The 17,490-nt window shown below is 44.6% G+C and overlaps 1 protein-coding gene across 1 annotated transcript in view; it reads left to right on the top strand.

The window, feature by feature from the left end:
- PTH2R (parathyroid hormone 2 receptor) overlaps positions 1 to 17,490 on the top strand; it is a 1,143,807-nt gene that overhangs the window by 989,112 nt on the left and 137,205 nt on the right. Inside the window, exon 10 of the mRNA XM_078683683.1 lies at positions 7,377 to 7,471. Coding sequence (XP_078539809.1) covers positions 7,377 to 7,471 — 95 coding nt within the window. The remainder of the gene's footprint in view (positions 1 to 7,376; positions 7,472 to 17,490) is intronic.

The following is a 17,490-nucleotide window of genomic DNA, read 5'->3' as shown; positions in this document are numbered from 1 at the left end:
GCAGCCGCATTTACTCACGTACTCCTTAAGTCATGCAACTGCTGTCACGCTAATGCATTCATTCATCCTCCCACTGGTGCCTGTTGATCTGTGTGCAGGAATGCCTCCAGGCGTGTTGTTGTTTTATGTATTGCTGTATGTATGTTTGTTGGTCTGTGTGTGCGCATATGTTGATATCTGCAGGTGTGTTACTTTGTCTGCAGCTGTGTGTCTGCCCTTTGGGTACTGCATGATACAGTATACAGGAGGCAGCCTATTGGCTTAACCCCTCTTCCTGAGTTTTGTGCTTTATGATGGAATATAACTATGAAGACCGGGGTCAGGTTGAGTTTTCTGCACATTTGGTGGCCGGAGAAAGTGACCCACCTTTGACCCCTTCACCCAACGGTGGATGAGGAGCCCAGAGATTCATTCCAGAGATGAGTTGGATTGGGTATCCTGAGGGATGCTCCCATTATCACTTTCTTCTGTTAGACCTCATCTATCCAGAAGTAGATGGGCATGACGAGGAAGAAGTGAAAGAGAAGAAGCTTTTACAATATTGTATTAGTATTATGCAGATTACAGTTTGTTGTGCTTCTGACCGGCTCTTGAACATGATTGCCGTTGTACCAGTTCTCGTGTAATGGGGTGGTTGCATGAACTCTCTCACTGAGGCTTTGCAAGTTAGCTGCCCCTCTTGTATAGTGAACACGCGTGCACACTGGGCAGGAGCAGCACCAGCGAATGTAGGACACGGTGGCGTGGCTTGCGTTGGTGCAGCAGGTGCGGTAGCACCGAGGCCCAGGAGGCCTGAGGGAAACCCGGATTACTGATATGTTTTATCATTTAAAAAGTAGACAGGGGGCCCACTTCTTTTCTTATACTGAAGACCACGACTCCGTGGCTATACTACTGCCAACATCAAACCCCTGTTGGGGGCCGGCCACCCAGATCAGGTGCGTAAGCGGCATGGTTTTCATTATTCCAAGAGACACAAACAATGTATTGTGGGCAGCGCAGTTGCAGTGGCACCGGGAACCAGAGGCCTGAGGTGAACACTGATTATTGTTGTGTTTTAGATCTCAAACAGCAGCTGGGGCCCAGTTCCCTCCTTGCACTATGGCCCAGGGCTCACTGGTTATGTTACTGCCCAGAGCTCACTAACGGAGCTACTGCCACTACACATCTCCGCTGGGGACAGGACAGGCCGCTGGGGTTATTGTTTTGATGACTGGTAGTGACTCAAACCATGCACTGGGGTCAGAAGAGCCACCCGGGACCGGGCCCAGACCACCAAAATCATTTTACATAAATATATAAAAAGTAAGTACAGGGTTCCTAAGGTAATTATAGGAGGTGCTGCTTAATGCCAGGGTAGTCCAGGGCTGAATCCACTGAATGCCTCTTTCTTTCTCTTCCCTGCTCTTCCGGTCTCTCATTCTCATTGAGTTGTGCAGCATCAGTGTTTGAAATGGAAAAATAGAAGTGCAGGTACCCTGTACCAGAGTACCTCCTCGTTTCTTAGAAGTGCTAGTACTCTCCAATTCAATGTATCATGTCACTCTTGAGGAGTGCAGGTACTCTCCCTCTTAAAATAAAAAGTGCCGGTATTCACTACCGGACAGTACTGGACCATTTAAAGCACACTGTGTGCTCCTATCACCACTAAAAAGTATCGCTCCGTTTATCACTTTTGGAATGATGAATGGTAGATTGAACATGATGGGACCTGGGCCTGTGAGGTGTATGCGATCAGAGTTTATTTTCACCATTTTTTTTTTCTGTCTCTACAATTGTGTTTAAAAAAATACAATTATTTTATCAACAGTTTAGTGATATATTGTTAGCATACTCTGTGCGTCCTGATATTTCCCATTTGGGGACTCTCTTAACGCTTTGGCGTTAACTTGAGAGATGCTGGCTGCCCCAATTATCATCTCATGACGATGTACGAGGGAGCACTGGGTGGGGGAGGGGTGGCAGCCGGGAAAGGGCGGCAATTATGGTTAATGTGTTACAACAACCCCGGCTGTTTTTGCTGGTCTCATTCAGTGCCATTAGCTGGTGTAGTTCGAAAGGGAATTTCTGGTGTGAGGGAGGAGGTGTTACATGAAGACGTGTATTGGGGCTGTGAGAACCCCTGTGACCCACCCTTTGTAACGCCGATCCTGGACATCGCCACCTGCTTCCCTCGCACTTGCACCCAGGCTTCCCTCCAAGGCGGCCTTCATTGATTTTGAGGCAGATATGTAGGCCCGACTGGGAGGAGCAGCGCTGATGGTATGCAGTAAATGTGTTCCAGTTCACCCACAAACAGTGCATTGCACAGTAATATTTAAGATCATCTTACCTACCATTTCTGCGTATCATTGATTAGAGGCAGTACATTTACATTTAATGGATGCCTACAGGCAGGCGGGCAACTAGAGCCAAATTTCGGGGGGGGGGGGGCTGGAAAATATTTCGGGGGCGGGTTAATTCTTCCAACCATGGACAGAGTGGCTGGAAGAAGGGGTGAACACACAACAAAAGCCTAATTTACAAGTAAATGTTCTTTTAAAGACCTGTTAAGTACTCGGGTGCGGCTGCAATTTGATGCTCACCAGCCCGCGTGGGACAGGAACAGACTAATTTGCATACAGCCAGGTTCTGAAACTGGGATGGTGCAATGAGCTAAAAAACGGTGTTGGATCTAGCCCTGATCTTTTGACTGGGTGAGAGTATTCTGCTTAATTCAGAGACTCTGTCCCTCACCACCCCTTGTTGTAAATAAATACACCAGCCCGCGAAGCTGTCTCCGTCCGGGCTGACACACACGACGGGGGTGGCTGAAGCCCCGTGAGCTCAATGGGTGTTGCACGCCTGCCTACAGGGTTGATTATCTGTAACTAACAAACCCCATGGAAGATTTTTGCCCAAACTGCAGGGTTGATGGTTTGAATAATTAAGCAGGATGCTTCTATTTGTAGGATTTGTTGTAAAATAAAATATAAAGTAGTTCTTTGTCATGTCTCAACTACAAGTTGAGGAAGTTGATTTCTCTGCTACTACCTGCCAAGGGAAATGTAATGCCTTTGGTGTGGTAATTGATTCAGAAAAGGAATATGTTATGTTCTTCCCCTGTGCCATTCCAACTGCTTACCACGTCATTAGTTTAATGCTTTCATGGAGCTAGGTTGTCCTTGAACGGATTTGTCATGAAGACCAGTGGAGTCTACTGTTTAAACAAGCATTGGCATAGCCAATAGGTCTCGCATTTGGAACCTCATAAGTGTTTAGTTATCCAGCACAATATCCTTGGTGCAACAACATCAACTGTTGCATGGCTAAACTCTTATGAGGTCCCAAAGGCGAGACCTATTGGCTATGCCAATGCTTGTTATAATAGCCATGAATCCTCTGGTCCGAAATTTACAGAAAAAATATCTGTTCTGTGACCTCCAGTTTCAGTCCGGTCCCCTATTAATGTCCTTTCATGCAGATGACGTTTTGTTGTTTGTCAGACACCCTAACCCCAATCTGCAGCCCCTCATGGACGAGATAAATCGATGTGGGGCAATGTCCGACTGATGATTAACTGGAATAAATCAAAACTATCCTGGCTGACGAGGGGTGAAATCCCAAAACCGGTCCTAGGATACTTGTTTCCAGTTCAGGGAGGACCTGGCCTGGCTGTTAGGGCTGGACTGTTCCCATTGGGCGCAGGGTCAAGACTGATTTGCATATGGCTGGGTCTAAACTGGAATGGCATGGTGAAAAAAAAACGATGGATTTAGGCCCAGATCTCTGTACTGGGGTGAATGTATGACATTGTTCTGCATTCTGTTCATCAATAGTTCTTTTTGCATGAATCGGAGCTATTCCCAATCACTGACTCTGCCACTCCGGAGGAACAGGGACTGCCTCTACGCTGGGCAGGGGATACTACCAAATACCTGGATGTTGTGCTGAATAGGCAGAAGGAACAAGTTATACGGCTGAACTACGGACCAGCTATATTACAACTTAGCTCACAAGTTGAGCGGTGGATGCAGCTACCTATGTCCATGGCGGGGCGCATTGCCCTTATTAAAATGAATGTCCTACCTCGCTTTCTTTCCTTTAGTTAGTATACCCATCCCACTCACCAGTGCCTTTTTTTTTGCAGTTAAAGGGGATGCTGAGACGTCTGATTTGGGGGAGGGGGGTGCAGGGCACGGATAGCATTCGCTACAGTCATACTCCTATATAAAAGGGGTGGATTTGGGGTCCCCGACTTACACTTGTATTACATGGTCGTGCAGGCACAGTTTGCTCGTCACTGGTTTCATCTCAGACGCTCGCATACCCTACACCAAGCCAGAACGAGATCTGGCTCCCCCCACTCCCTTGGGGCCGCTGTTCCCGCTGGGTCTTCCGTTAGGTCACAATGATGTGCGGACTCTTTCAACTACTTGTTGGGCCTGACGTCGGTTGAGCCGGAAGCTAAGTGATATCTCACTATACTCCCCAGAGATCCCACTGTGTCGGAACCCAAACTCACCGCTCACATCTGAAGTAGTTGTCCAATGTACACTTGTCAAACTAAAACTGTTTACTTTCGGTTCTCTCTTTCCAGACGGGCGGAAGATAACAATGACGGCTCCCATTGCTAGCGCTGACTTGACGTATATGGATAAGTTTGTAATAACATTGCTAATTGGGGCACTCCGCTCATCTACTCACACATACCCTCTTCCCCTGTGGAATTCCAGCCACTCACATTTCTCATAACCAACAAAGACTGAGATCACCTTGTCACCAAACTATACAGAGTGCACTGGATGCTCAAACCAGCTCGGGATCAGGGAATCAGAGAACGATTGGAGAAAGATCTGGGTCAATCTCTAACGGATAAAGAATGGGCTTGGTGCCTAGAACTAACACATAATATGTCCCCTAACCCTAGGCACAAACTCCTCCATTTTAGGTTTGTGCATGGGACATACGTCACACCATGCCAGCTTTATAATTTTGATTCCACTAGACCGCCCATATGCCCAAAATGTTAAGCACCTAAAGCAGACTTTTCCCATATGACCTGGGTGTACCCCTGAATAGTGCCTTATTGAACTGATGTCTTTCAAACGATTTCCAACATTATAGCTACCCCCTTCCCTCCCTCGCCTTCATTGGCCTTACTGGGAATAGTTAATACCGTAAAATTATTTCACCGACGCTTCGTTGCCCTTGCACTATTGCTAGCGAAAAGGGAACTTGCTGTGCACTGGGGGACAAAAAGTCGCCACGGAAGACATGTGGATGCATAGCATGGCGTATTGCAATACACAAACTGACATTTATGCCACACTTCAGCCCCCACCGCCCACCCTAAAGACATATGGCATGTCTACGGTTGCTACATGCAGCAGATGGAAGAACCATTCCCTCACACTTCCCCAGGTTCTCTACACACTCTCAGGGAGTAAGATCCCCTCGCCACATGAGCCCTCACTACTCCTGTTGGCGCCCTTTCCACCCCCTCGCAGAATCCCTCGAAGAAAACCTATTGTAATGATCTGTGAAGGCACTGTACTACACTCACCACCAAACGTGGTACTCCAGTGTACTGTAAGACATGTACGTAGTTTTATATTTCCCCCTTTCCTCTTGTACATATTCTTGTGAGAGAGATCTTTGTCCTTCCCCTCCTGCCTTCCCTCTCCCCTCCCATGCTCCTCCTTCCTATAGAAACCCTCTTTTTGTGTTTATTGGTTTATTTGTATTGCATTCCAAATATGGATGTGACTGAGGCCACCTGCCAGAATCATTATGGGACGCATGCCTTGGAGTGCGTTGTAATGATTTGTTATGATATATGTTGAAAAAATCTCAATAAAAAAAAACAAGTAAATTGTGTGCCATACCATTCTAGGTGCTATGTTTTAGTGCGGATTATGTTGGGAACCCCTATTTCATGTTTAGTCACCCCGATGCAGCAATGTTGAGATTCCAGTGGTTTTTCTGTGAAACTGTAAGCATCACGAGCCACTTCTGAGCTTCCACTGTGATGCCTGATTTATATGCTGCTGAAACTGATGAGTGCCACGAATCATGGTGCACGGACTATTGCTGCTAAAATTTGGTTCTCACAGCATATGGTATCCATGCTACCAAAGTTTGATTTCCATCAAGTACAGCTTTTATGTCCAATATATCTCTGCCCAGTGCTACAGCTTGACAGCTGTTAGTACAAAGTTACCTTCCTCAAGATTACAAAAGTAACCAGCATGAGATCCCAATGTTGTTTCCCCATGTACTATCATCTACACAATAATAATATTTTTTCTGTTTAAGAAATATTTCGTGCAACATCCAACATAAAGCAAATTGCCAAGATCACAGCAGTGTAGTCATTAGAACGTTACAATTGTCTCCTGGAAATGATTTCAAATAACACTTGCTATCAGATGAGCTTACCCCAGTTGAAAAGCTGCACATACATAACACAGATGATAGAATACAACACCCAGCATTCAGTGTATAGCCCAATGTTGCCCTAAATTCATCTTTAAGTTTAAATATGTGTAATAGTCACTTTTCTATATTGTAGAAAAATGTTCTATCATTTGCAATGTATGAACTATTAAATGAAGTCAGGCCATCCAGGTACAGGTGTACATTGACTGTTACGTGTACTTTTTGGACAAATGCTTCAACATAAAATGCAACAATAAATAGGGTTAAAGTAATGGTGAAATGGCCTTTCCCCCTTTGTGCAACGAGAAAGAGCCAAAGCAATTGTGGAATGGCCTTAACCTTAGCCCTTCCCCCTTAATTTGCCTCAAGGATATTAGCCCTGAAATGTTAATGCCCCCTTCAGATACTAAGCACGTTTGGTAGAAGAATATCAGACAGCAACTAAGGTCCTACTTAGATATCTCCTATCGCTTTAAACTCGGCCGTTTTTTATGTTTTAATTCCCTGTGGCTGAGCCTTTGTTCTCCACTGACCTCCAGAAAGGCCACCCATTTTCTCAGTGCTCACAACTGGAAGGGTAGTTCTTTTCCGTGCCTCTCTCGGCTCTTTCCCTTTACCATTAGCCCAACTGCCTTAAAAAAATCAATGTAGTTTATTATTGACAGAACAAATATAATGTGTCTGTAAAATACGCTTTTGACGAAAACTTTGCTTATACCTTAGGGCCCATACTTACTACCCGTTTACAATGTATGCTTTTGTTATGTGCAATTATGTTATTTACTTTATTAACAACGAAGGACAAGTCTAACAAGACCCTCATCTAATTAAACTCTAAGGCATGATGTATTCATTTTAAAAGCCATAGCAGCATTCTTTCATTTTTCGTGGATAACAATCAGTATTTTTGCACTTTGTGACCTCATGTTTGAATTTTGACAATCCATGCTTTACAGTTGAACTTCATTCTGTTCCTGAATACAGTCCGGGTGTTGGCGACCAAAATCTGGGAATCTAGTGCAGTTGGATATGACACTCGCAAGCAATACAGGTAAGCCTTGTTTTTATTGTTTCTAATACTTTCTTCACAATTTTTTAAATGGGGTATTTTTACCACGGTCACATGAGGCAAGATTGTTATTGTTTAGTTTCATTTTACTATGTGCCAATGTGCATGCCTTTGCCATATGGTGCATGACTGGCTTTTGTCCCCTTTTTTACAAGCCATAGAGAATTGTTTCTTTATTAAGGGGCAGATTCCGAGTATGGTGGCACACGGACTACCAGACTCATGGGGCGTGGCGGTGACAGTCTCCCGACCGCCCTATTATTATTAGGGCAGTCGGACCGCCATTGCCGTGCCGCAGCCATCAGGGAACTGCCGTTCCCTTGCTGTGTCGCGGCTTTTGAGAGGACGTAATAAGCTTGGTAGATGCCGCAGTTCCCATATGCCTCCTCCGCATGTGGATGCATGCAGGGGGGCACAACATGTGCCCTCTTGTGTGAATGTACAACAGTTCCTGCATGCTGCGGTGATGTCGCTCATTTCCAATGTCTCCTGACTTTTGAGCTATAAAATGATGTGCGCAAAATGGAAGGCACTCCGTATGTCAAAGGTCACTACAAATGCTAGCTTAGGTTGATATTATAAGAAATATGCTCCGGAGTACTTCAGTTACCTGGAATAAAAATAAAATCACCAGCTGCCTCACACTCCCAGTGGAAGATAGCCTCCCCATCCTGATGGCGCATACTATAAGTGCTTATCTGAAGGGGTCACAAATGAGCCTTTCCCAACAGTATCAAATCCAAACTAATAAGACAGTAGCGGTCCTATGATACAATTACTTCCTCAGCATGCTTCCCATGCATATTCTAAGATTAGCCTGTCCAGTTTTGATGCAGAAATCAAATCCTATCTCTCGAGTGGAACGCAAACCCTTATTTCGAGCACCTCAACTTTGGCTGGAATCCATCACCAGGGGGTTGTGGCTTACTCACATGCACCTCTCTAACCTAACCTTCAACTTATTACAACTGACATGTGTCAGGCCCATAGATCATGGAGCAGCGGCAGACCCCATTATCCTGTCTATGATCCAAGCCTTGAGAGAGACTCACAAATTCTTAGGCATGGTACCAGTGCAGCATCACAAAGCAACACTCTGGCACAATGTAGCCATTCACCATGGAGAGAAGACGTGCTACTCATGGTCCTGGTAGGCACTGGGACGGAGGAGGGTGGAATAAATGAACAGCAGCAGGGCTCCAAGACCACTCCCCAAAATCCCACTTGAAGTCGGATTCCAGATCTCAGATCATTGGAGATACTCCATTCTTACCCACTGCCTATGAGTTCCACGGTTAACCCGAGCTGAATTCCCCATCTCACCGATACTCCAATATCTACTGGTCTTGGGCCAATACTGTGGTGTTGTCTCTGGTCTCTAAGGGGCGCTCTTGAAGATCCTCTCCTCTAGCCGCTCCTCCAATGCAGCGTGGCTGGCATAGTAGACCCCGTAACAAGAGCTATATCCCAGAGGACTGGTCTTCCTTTTCCTATACTATGACAGAATGCTCATGGAATTAAGACTCAAATTCCTCTATTTTAAACACTCAATGACTAATGCTGCCCCCCTGGATATTTAGGAGGGCCAGACTGATGCCACACAACCAATGGTGGTACAAAAGGGGGTGGTGATGGACGGAGCATCTGAACCAATCAAACACTCACACCCAGTCAACAGATCTGGGTTTAATCCATCACCGTTCTTTAGCCCACTCTGCCACCCCAGTTCAGACATGGCCATATCAAATCAGTCTGACCCTGTGCCTCATGGGAACAGTCCAGCCCGAATTGCCTGGCCATGCCTTCTCTGGACCAGAAACAAGCTTCCTAGGACCCGTTTCTGGCATTTCAGCCGTCTTCAGCCAGGCTTGCTTGAATCCAGTGGCAAAGTGAGCAAGGGACTCACGTCTGAGCATACCCTGCCAACTTATGGCAAACAAAGCGGTACAAAAGGGGGTGGTGATGGACTGAGCATCTGAACCATAGATCATGGAGCAGCAAAAGACCCCATTATCCGGTCTATGATCCAAGCCTTGAGAGAGACTCATGAATTCTTAGGCATGGTACCAGTGGAGCATCACAAAGCAACACTCTGGCACAATGTAGCCATTCACCGTGACGAGAAGACGTGCAACTCATGGTCCTGGTAGGCAATGAGACTGAGGAGGGTGGAATAAATGAACAGCAGCAGGGTTCCAAGACTACTCCCCAAAATCCCACTTGAAGTCGGATTCCAGATCTCAGATCATTGGAGATACTCCATTCTTACCCACTGCCTATGAGTTCCACGGGTGACCCTAGCTGAATTCCCCATCTCAACGATACTCCAATATCTACTGGTCTTGGGCCAATACTGTGGTGTGGTCTCTGGTCTCTAAGGGGTGCTCTTTAAGCTCCTCTCCTCTAGCCTCTCCTCCAATGCAGCCTGGCTGGCATAGTAGACCTGGTAACAAGAGCTATATCCCAGAGGACTGGTTTTCCCTTTTCCTATACCATGACAGAATGCTCAGGGAATCAAGACTCAAATTCCTCTATTTTAAACACTGAATGACTAATGCTGCCCCCCTGGATATTTAGGAGGGCCAGACTGATGCCACACAACCAATGGTGGGCAATGTAATTTATATCATATGCTCTGGTCGTGTCCTCTACTTGTTGGACGAGTGAACTCATCTGAAGCACTATAGCTCTTTTCTGCATCAATCCCCAGTTTACTCTTCTATGGTACATGGGACATCACAGACCTGACTTCCCACATGCACTGGTGCTTGGTGACAGCACTAGTGGTAGTCAAAGTCTGCATTCTCCGATGTTGGTGCCAGCCCTCCCTACCAACTAACGCTGAGTGGCTAACTGAACTCCACAGACTGGTAGGGCATGAAAGGACCACTTACAAGCTCAATGATTGACTAGAAGTATTCAATGGGGTCTGGGGCCACTTCATGGCTTTGGCAACAGGCACATCCTGATTCCCATATGTCTGCCAGCCCAAGTTCTATGCTCTGGTGAAAACTCCTCCCAAACTCCTCCCTCTTCCACAAAGTGCATGGCAGAGAGGCTTGACGAACAGTATGCTGGTTGTTTTCAGTATTCTCAGTGAGCGCTAACACCCATCTTGATACTCAGGAGCTGGGTACTGAGAGTGCTTGTCGCATCACAGCGCTCTTCCCCCTGACCACCTTTTCCTATTGTCACTCCCTCCTATCCCCCAAACTTTCATTTGTTGCTCCCTTGTACATTGTTTTGACTAGTTGCCATTCTGTTTGACATCTTGCCTTTGCTGACTGGCAGAGCTGTGCTCTGTGGCGGAGACCTGTCAGAGAGGGAGCCCTTTTCTAGTTCTCCCACTCCGGAGATGTGCTTTTTTGCTTGCTCCTGCACTCTATACCCTTTACTGTTATGAGGCATAGTGCGTGTGTACTTGAGCCTTCTGTTTGCACATGCTAAATGCTGATAAATAAATGTTGAAAAATATCTGCTTTCTAGAGTCTTCCTAGAATGCCACACAGAGTGCTCAGACAGTTGGTAGGTGGATCCCTGGAAGTGACATTCAGGGGTGGAACAGTGATTGTGCATCTCTGCATTGGGTTCACAGTTTTGACATCTAGAATTTCACAATTCCCCTTTAAAACTCATGCACAGTAAAGAATCTTTGAGGAAAAAAAGGGCAAAAAAAGAACAGACCTCAAAGTGGAGGAACCACTGCGTGGAGTGGAAGGACTGTAGACTTATACTGAGCTAATGTCATTAATAACCTACCTTCTTTTGGACTTTTGAAATCTTGTCCTGGTTGTGTGTGCCCTAGTATTGTAAAAAAACAAGATCACATTTGCCATTCAGGTACTCTGGAACATACTCCAGAAGCCCTTGGATGCCTTAAAACTGCAGAGAGTGAGAGTGGTCAGCAAGATAGATACCAGGTCAAAATACTGGCAGAAATTAGACAAACGTTTTGTCCCATACTCTGCTTTTATCATCCACTAAAAAGAAGATAGCAGAGACTTCAAAGAGCTGTGGAAAAGTATTCTCAATTACAAGGAATCAACCTTCTAAACTTTGGTGGCTCAGAAGGCCCGCAAGTGCATTTCTTGTGACTAGAATGAGCACCAGTAGCAATACAAAGAAAACTCATTTGTACCCAAACATTGGGTCAGAGACATCTTAAATCAAGATGGTTGCTTGTATTCTACCTCTGATGTTTTCAGCAGATCTCTTGACAACTTTGGAATTGCTGGATCGGGAACACAGCTAACCACTATACCATGCTGAGAGCCCTTGCAGAGAAGAGAGAACTGGTGCCGGGATTGCTGACTGCTGTTGTATCACCACTTTATGCTCTGTACCGTTTCTGTGTGGAAGTGCAGGAACAAGCAAATTCCTTGCCCACCTTCTTCAATGTCGGGTAGAAGAAGAACGCTGTATGCTCATGCAGCTCTGGTCATTCCACACAGTCCAGCCACGAAATCAATGGGTGCCCAGAAGGTAGGGGCACCTGCATTGGATCCGAGTGGCTGTTGTATCAAGAGGGATTAAGAAAAAGAGGGGATAGAGAAACTTGACTGTCCAAGCTAGCCTTATCAATGAAAAAACTTATGATGAAGGACAGCACAATAAGCCAATGGGGCATAGTACAACATTTGCATACTTCCCATTTATTTTGTGAACTTTATTTTCATTTGTTAGCAACCATACAACATATAATGGCACGTATATCACTGGTGAAGTACACAGTCCAATAGGGCAGTATGCATAGACAATCGGAGGACAATGCAATGGTCAGGATACACACTAGCTGGTGCAATATACTACAAGAGGCAGCAACGTTTTCTCCACAATCCCTGCGTTGCTCATGGCTTCTCACCCAGGAGGCACAACAATGGACCTCTCTATGGTAAATATTATACCTAGGCACATCCAAGCACCATAAGCACATATCTTGGTCATTCCACGCAGCAGGATACACTCCATCCATCCATCTAAGAAGCACCAAGTGTCTGATTCAATCCTCTGCCAATGGCTCTCTATTACCCTCCCCTACTCCAACATCCCCAGCATTTTCTGTACTGACAAGAAATGTATGATAGGGCCCCCAGATATCACAGGTGGCTGCGGATCTGTATCAAGTCATGATAAGCATCAGATTGTGTATTACAATGGACAATGTCCGAATCCCAATGTTGGTAATGTCCCTTATTACTGTTAGGACAGTGTGACCGCCATTGCCACACCACAGCGATCAGCAAATTGCCATTACCTGGCATTGTGGAGGCCTCCTCAGCATTGGGATGCATGCAGGGAGGCAAAAAATGTACCCCCTTGTGTGTATGCACCACAGATTCTGCACACTGTAGCAATATTGCTAATTTCCAACTTTTCCCGACACTTGGGCGATAAAATTATGTGGGTGAAATGGGAGGCACTCCCTATCCCTATGTCAAAGGTTACCACAAATGCTAGCTTAGGTCTATTTAACATGAAATATGCCCCAGAGGGCCTGAGTTACTTGGAATAAAAATCACTAGCGGGCTCACAAACATGATGGAAGACCACCTCCTCCCCTTCCCCTGATGGTACATTGTACATGAGATTTTCTGAATTTGTCACAAATGAACCTTTCCCAACAGGATAAAATCCAAACTAATAAGACGGTAGTGGTCCTCTTATACAATTACTTCCTCAGCATGCTTCCCATTCAGATTCCTAAGCTTATCCTGTCTACTATTGATGCAGACATAAACTCCTATATCTGGAGTGGAACGCAAACCCTGATTGCGAACACCTCAATTTGGCTGTATTCCATCACCAGAGGGTTGAGGCTAACTCACATGCACCTAACTAACCCAGACTTCTACTTATCACAACTAACCTGTGCCAGCCTCAAGACCTGCCATTGTAACACAATATGAAAGACATCCCATGGAGTGCACATATCTGGGGCTGACAGTGTACTTGCTGCCTACAGATCCTGGCGCGGCGATGGACCTCATTCTCCGGTCTATGCTTCAAGCATGGAGAAACTCACAAATTCTTAAGCATGGTACCAGTGCTGCATCACAAAGCAACACTTTGGCACAATGCAGTCACTCGAAGTGGACAGAAAACGTTCTACTCAAGGTCCTAGTAGGCGATGAGTCTGAGGAGGGTGGAATAAATGTACAGCAGCAGGGCCCCTATATATTTTCCGAAACTCTGACTTGAATTTGGATTCCAGACCTCAGATCATTGGAGATACCCCATGCTTACCCACTGCCTATGAGTTACACATGTTTCCCTAGGTGAATTCCCCATTTCACCCATACCGCAATATCTACTGGTCTTGAGCCAATACTGTGGTGAGGTCTTTGGTCTCTAGCGGGTACTTCTTAAGGTCCTCTACTCTGGCCCCTCCTCCAATGTGGCCTGGCTGGCATGGTAGAGCTCCTACGCAAGAGCTATACCCCAGAGGACGGGTCTTTCCTATTCCTAGACCATGACAGAATGCTCAGGGAATCAAGACTCAAATTCCTCTATTTTAAGAAACTGAGTACCAGATGTAGGAAGGCCATTACCGGTCGGTAACGCCCGAAATCGGCCGTTACCGACAGGTAATGGACTTTTTCTATGTAGGAGGCACATTTTCTGATTCGGTAAATAACGAATCGGTATTTACTGATTCGGTATTTACCGAATCATCATTTACTGATTCGGTATTTACCGAATGGGTAAATGAAATGTAGGAAGCACTTCAAAGAGTGCTTCTGGGCATTAAGGATTCGTTAGGGCATGTATGTGTGCCACATGTGCACACAAGCACTAATCAGGGGTGCAACAGGGCGTCAAAGTGACACCCTGCCACCTTGACTTTTTCCCAATTTTACCGAATCGGTATTTACTGATTCTGTAATTGACATTTATTCCTATGGGCCCCCAGGCCCATAGGAATGAATGCCAAATACAGAATCGGTAATTACCGATTCGGTAAATACCGAATCTTAACAATTCGGTATTTTTTACTGATTAATTACCCACATAGCATTTACCGATTCGAAAATACCGAATCGGTAAAATTCGGTATATTCGAATCGGTAAATTTAAATTACCTATATCTAGCCCTGAATGATTAAGGCTGCCCCCCCCTGGATATTTAGGAGGGCAAAGCTGATACCACACAAACAATGGTGACAATAAGGGAGATGCAATGGTGGGGAATGTAATTTATATCATACAGCCGCGGCCGGCAGTGGGAGTACCTGCAGGGCGGTGACGTGGGGAGGGGGAGGTGCAGGGTGGGGGGTAGTAATATATGGATTCCGGAGTTTTACAGGTAAGTAAACATTTAAATAAATAAAACAAATTTTGTTGAATGCACTGTATTGCCAAATGCGCTGCAGTGGGCGCCAAGAAATTTGTTTTATTTATTTAAATGTTTACTTACCTGTAAAACTCCGTAATCCATATATTACTACCCCGCACCCTGCCCCTCCTCCTCCCCACGTCACCGCCCTGCAGGTACTTCCACTGCGGGCCGTGGCTGATATCATATGCTCTGGTCATGCTGTGTCAGCTACTTGTTGGAGGAGTGAACCCATCTGAAGCACTATAGCCCTTTTCTGTTCTGTATTAATCCTCAGCGTGCTCTTCTACATGATACATGGGACATCACAGACCTGAGCTCCCACATGCACTGGTGGCTGGTGACATTGCTAGAGGTAGTCAAAGTCTGCATTCTCCGATATTGTTGCCAGCCCTTCCTACCAACTAACACTGAGTGGCTAACTGCACTCCACAGGGTGGTGTGTTATGAAAGGACCACTAACATACTCAATGATTGACTAAACGTATTTAATGGGGTCTGGGACCACTTCATGGCTTCGGCAATATCCCAGGCACATCCCGAATCCCTATCTTTTAACAGGAAACATATGTTTAAGCAATTAGAAGGACCTATCTCTACATGGCCTTTATTTATTTTGCTTTATTGTACCATTTATTCGAGAAGTATGATATAGTCAATTGACACATATGGCACTGTGCTTCTGTACAAGAGATTCAGATTCAGATGTTAGGTTGATTGGTTTTTTCATTAATTCTTTTTTGAGCACTATTTTCACACTTTGGTCCTCTGTTTATATGGGTGCACTTTGTTGCATGATGCTGGTTCACACCCTGGTTGTTATTATTATTTTTCTTTGGGGTGAGTAGACGATACCTGTTTTACAGGGATATGAAAGATATTGATTGTGGATATATTTACTATTTTTAGATATAAATGTACAATGTACAATGTTTTCGTCCTGGTGATGGTCCTGTGGATTGTGTAAACCTACAGTGGATCGAAACATCGATGCTCAACACCGTTTGTTTCATATATGAATCTATGTAGCATTTTTGAAATCACTTGTAATATGTGTTGAAAGTTCATTCATGTATGGTACTTTGATTTTCCATACTATAAGCTAAAGGTGTTATATACTACTTGGAAATAGGTTCATGATTACAGTAGTATTGTTGTTGCCATGTTGTTTTTAAATAACTACAATAAATAATGGTACTATATAATAATTCCATGAATTGATGAATGTTGAATCACTGATTTGTGACTCACTGTAAGTTAAAAATAATCACAAAATAAATCCTAGGGGGACGCTTGTGTATTGCTGTTATTAACTATACCCAGTCCTCATGGGATAATTGGGTGGCTCTATTGGATTTAACATTGTATGCGCAGACACTAGTCTGCAAGGGCCCTTTTTCAAAGAAAGTGGTTGTTGTTGTGTATAGGTATCAGTCTATTCTTTCGTTATTTGTTTTCATTTGTTGTGATTTATTAAGTGTTGTTATTGTTTATAAATGTCTGAACTAGAAACCTTGACGTACACTGATGACTATATCGCCAAAATAGCAGGTGGACCCTCTCTGTTGGGCCCACCTAGTACCAGCTCTAATCTCAATACTCAACAGTCTGTAGCACGTAACAACTAGGAAAGACTTCATAAAAAGCTCATTAGAACGGAGTTACATGCTAAATTCTTGACAGATTGCCTAAGTAATAACATCATTCCAATTGGGTTGCAGGTTCGCAACATTCCAGTGATTTTTGTGGAGGACGAAGATTATAAGGTTGGGGTTAGCTTCGTGTCTAACAAATGCTCTAGAAGCTGGATGGTGTTAAGCATAGAATTAGCCTTACGACATATTGAGAAATTGAAACTAGAAATTGCAGAGCTTGAGAAACATATTCGGGAGGACCCAGTGGCTACAGATATTAATGATTTAAAAAAAAACTTGATGCAATAATTACTGATTTCCAGAGAAACAACATTTTAAAGAAAACAGACAAATTACGGAAAGATCTTAAAAACTATAGTAGAGAACGTACGCATCCCTATCTAAAGAAAGATTTCTTTCAACAAACTGGGAATCAATCTAATTGGGCTCCCAAACACACCACCTTCTCAGATACTGGCTCTTCAAGCTCTGAGGACAATCAAAGCCGGGGTGGCAGTTCGAACTTCAGAGGACGGAGAGGACATAATTCACCCTCTTTTTTATCGAGAGGTCAACAACAACAGAGAGGTCGCTCTCGGAACACCAGGAGGGGCTGGTACGGAAACCAGTATACTCCCGGATTCCGACAGACACGCAACAACTATTACGAGTGGTAGATATGGATACTCCAGCCACAATGACGAATAGTTCAAACATGGAAATTGTCCCAATTTTCAATCTATCATCTCATATTCTAAGTACACAAGAGATGGATGTCTTGAGTCATGGACTGTCATTTGTCCCGACAAATAGGAATGATGTTTTTCAAGACAGGAAGTACGTTAAATTAAATTTTTCGAAAAAAGAAAAAATGATCCTGCAATCTTTGTCTAGCCGGGACGATCTCATCATCAAACTGGCAGACAAAGGTGGAGGAATAATTTTACAGGACAAATCGGATTATGACCGTGAAGTTTTGAGACAACTTAATAACCCGGTTAATTACATCAAACGTACAGGAGATGCTACACTAA

Source organism: Lissotriton helveticus, chromosome 3_1 (assembly GCF_964261635.1).
Source record: "Lissotriton helveticus chromosome 3_1, aLisHel1.1, whole genome shotgun sequence".
NCBI lineage: Eukaryota > Metazoa > Chordata > Amphibia > Caudata > Salamandridae > Lissotriton > Lissotriton helveticus.
This window is presented reverse-complemented; position numbering and strand designations above follow the sequence as displayed.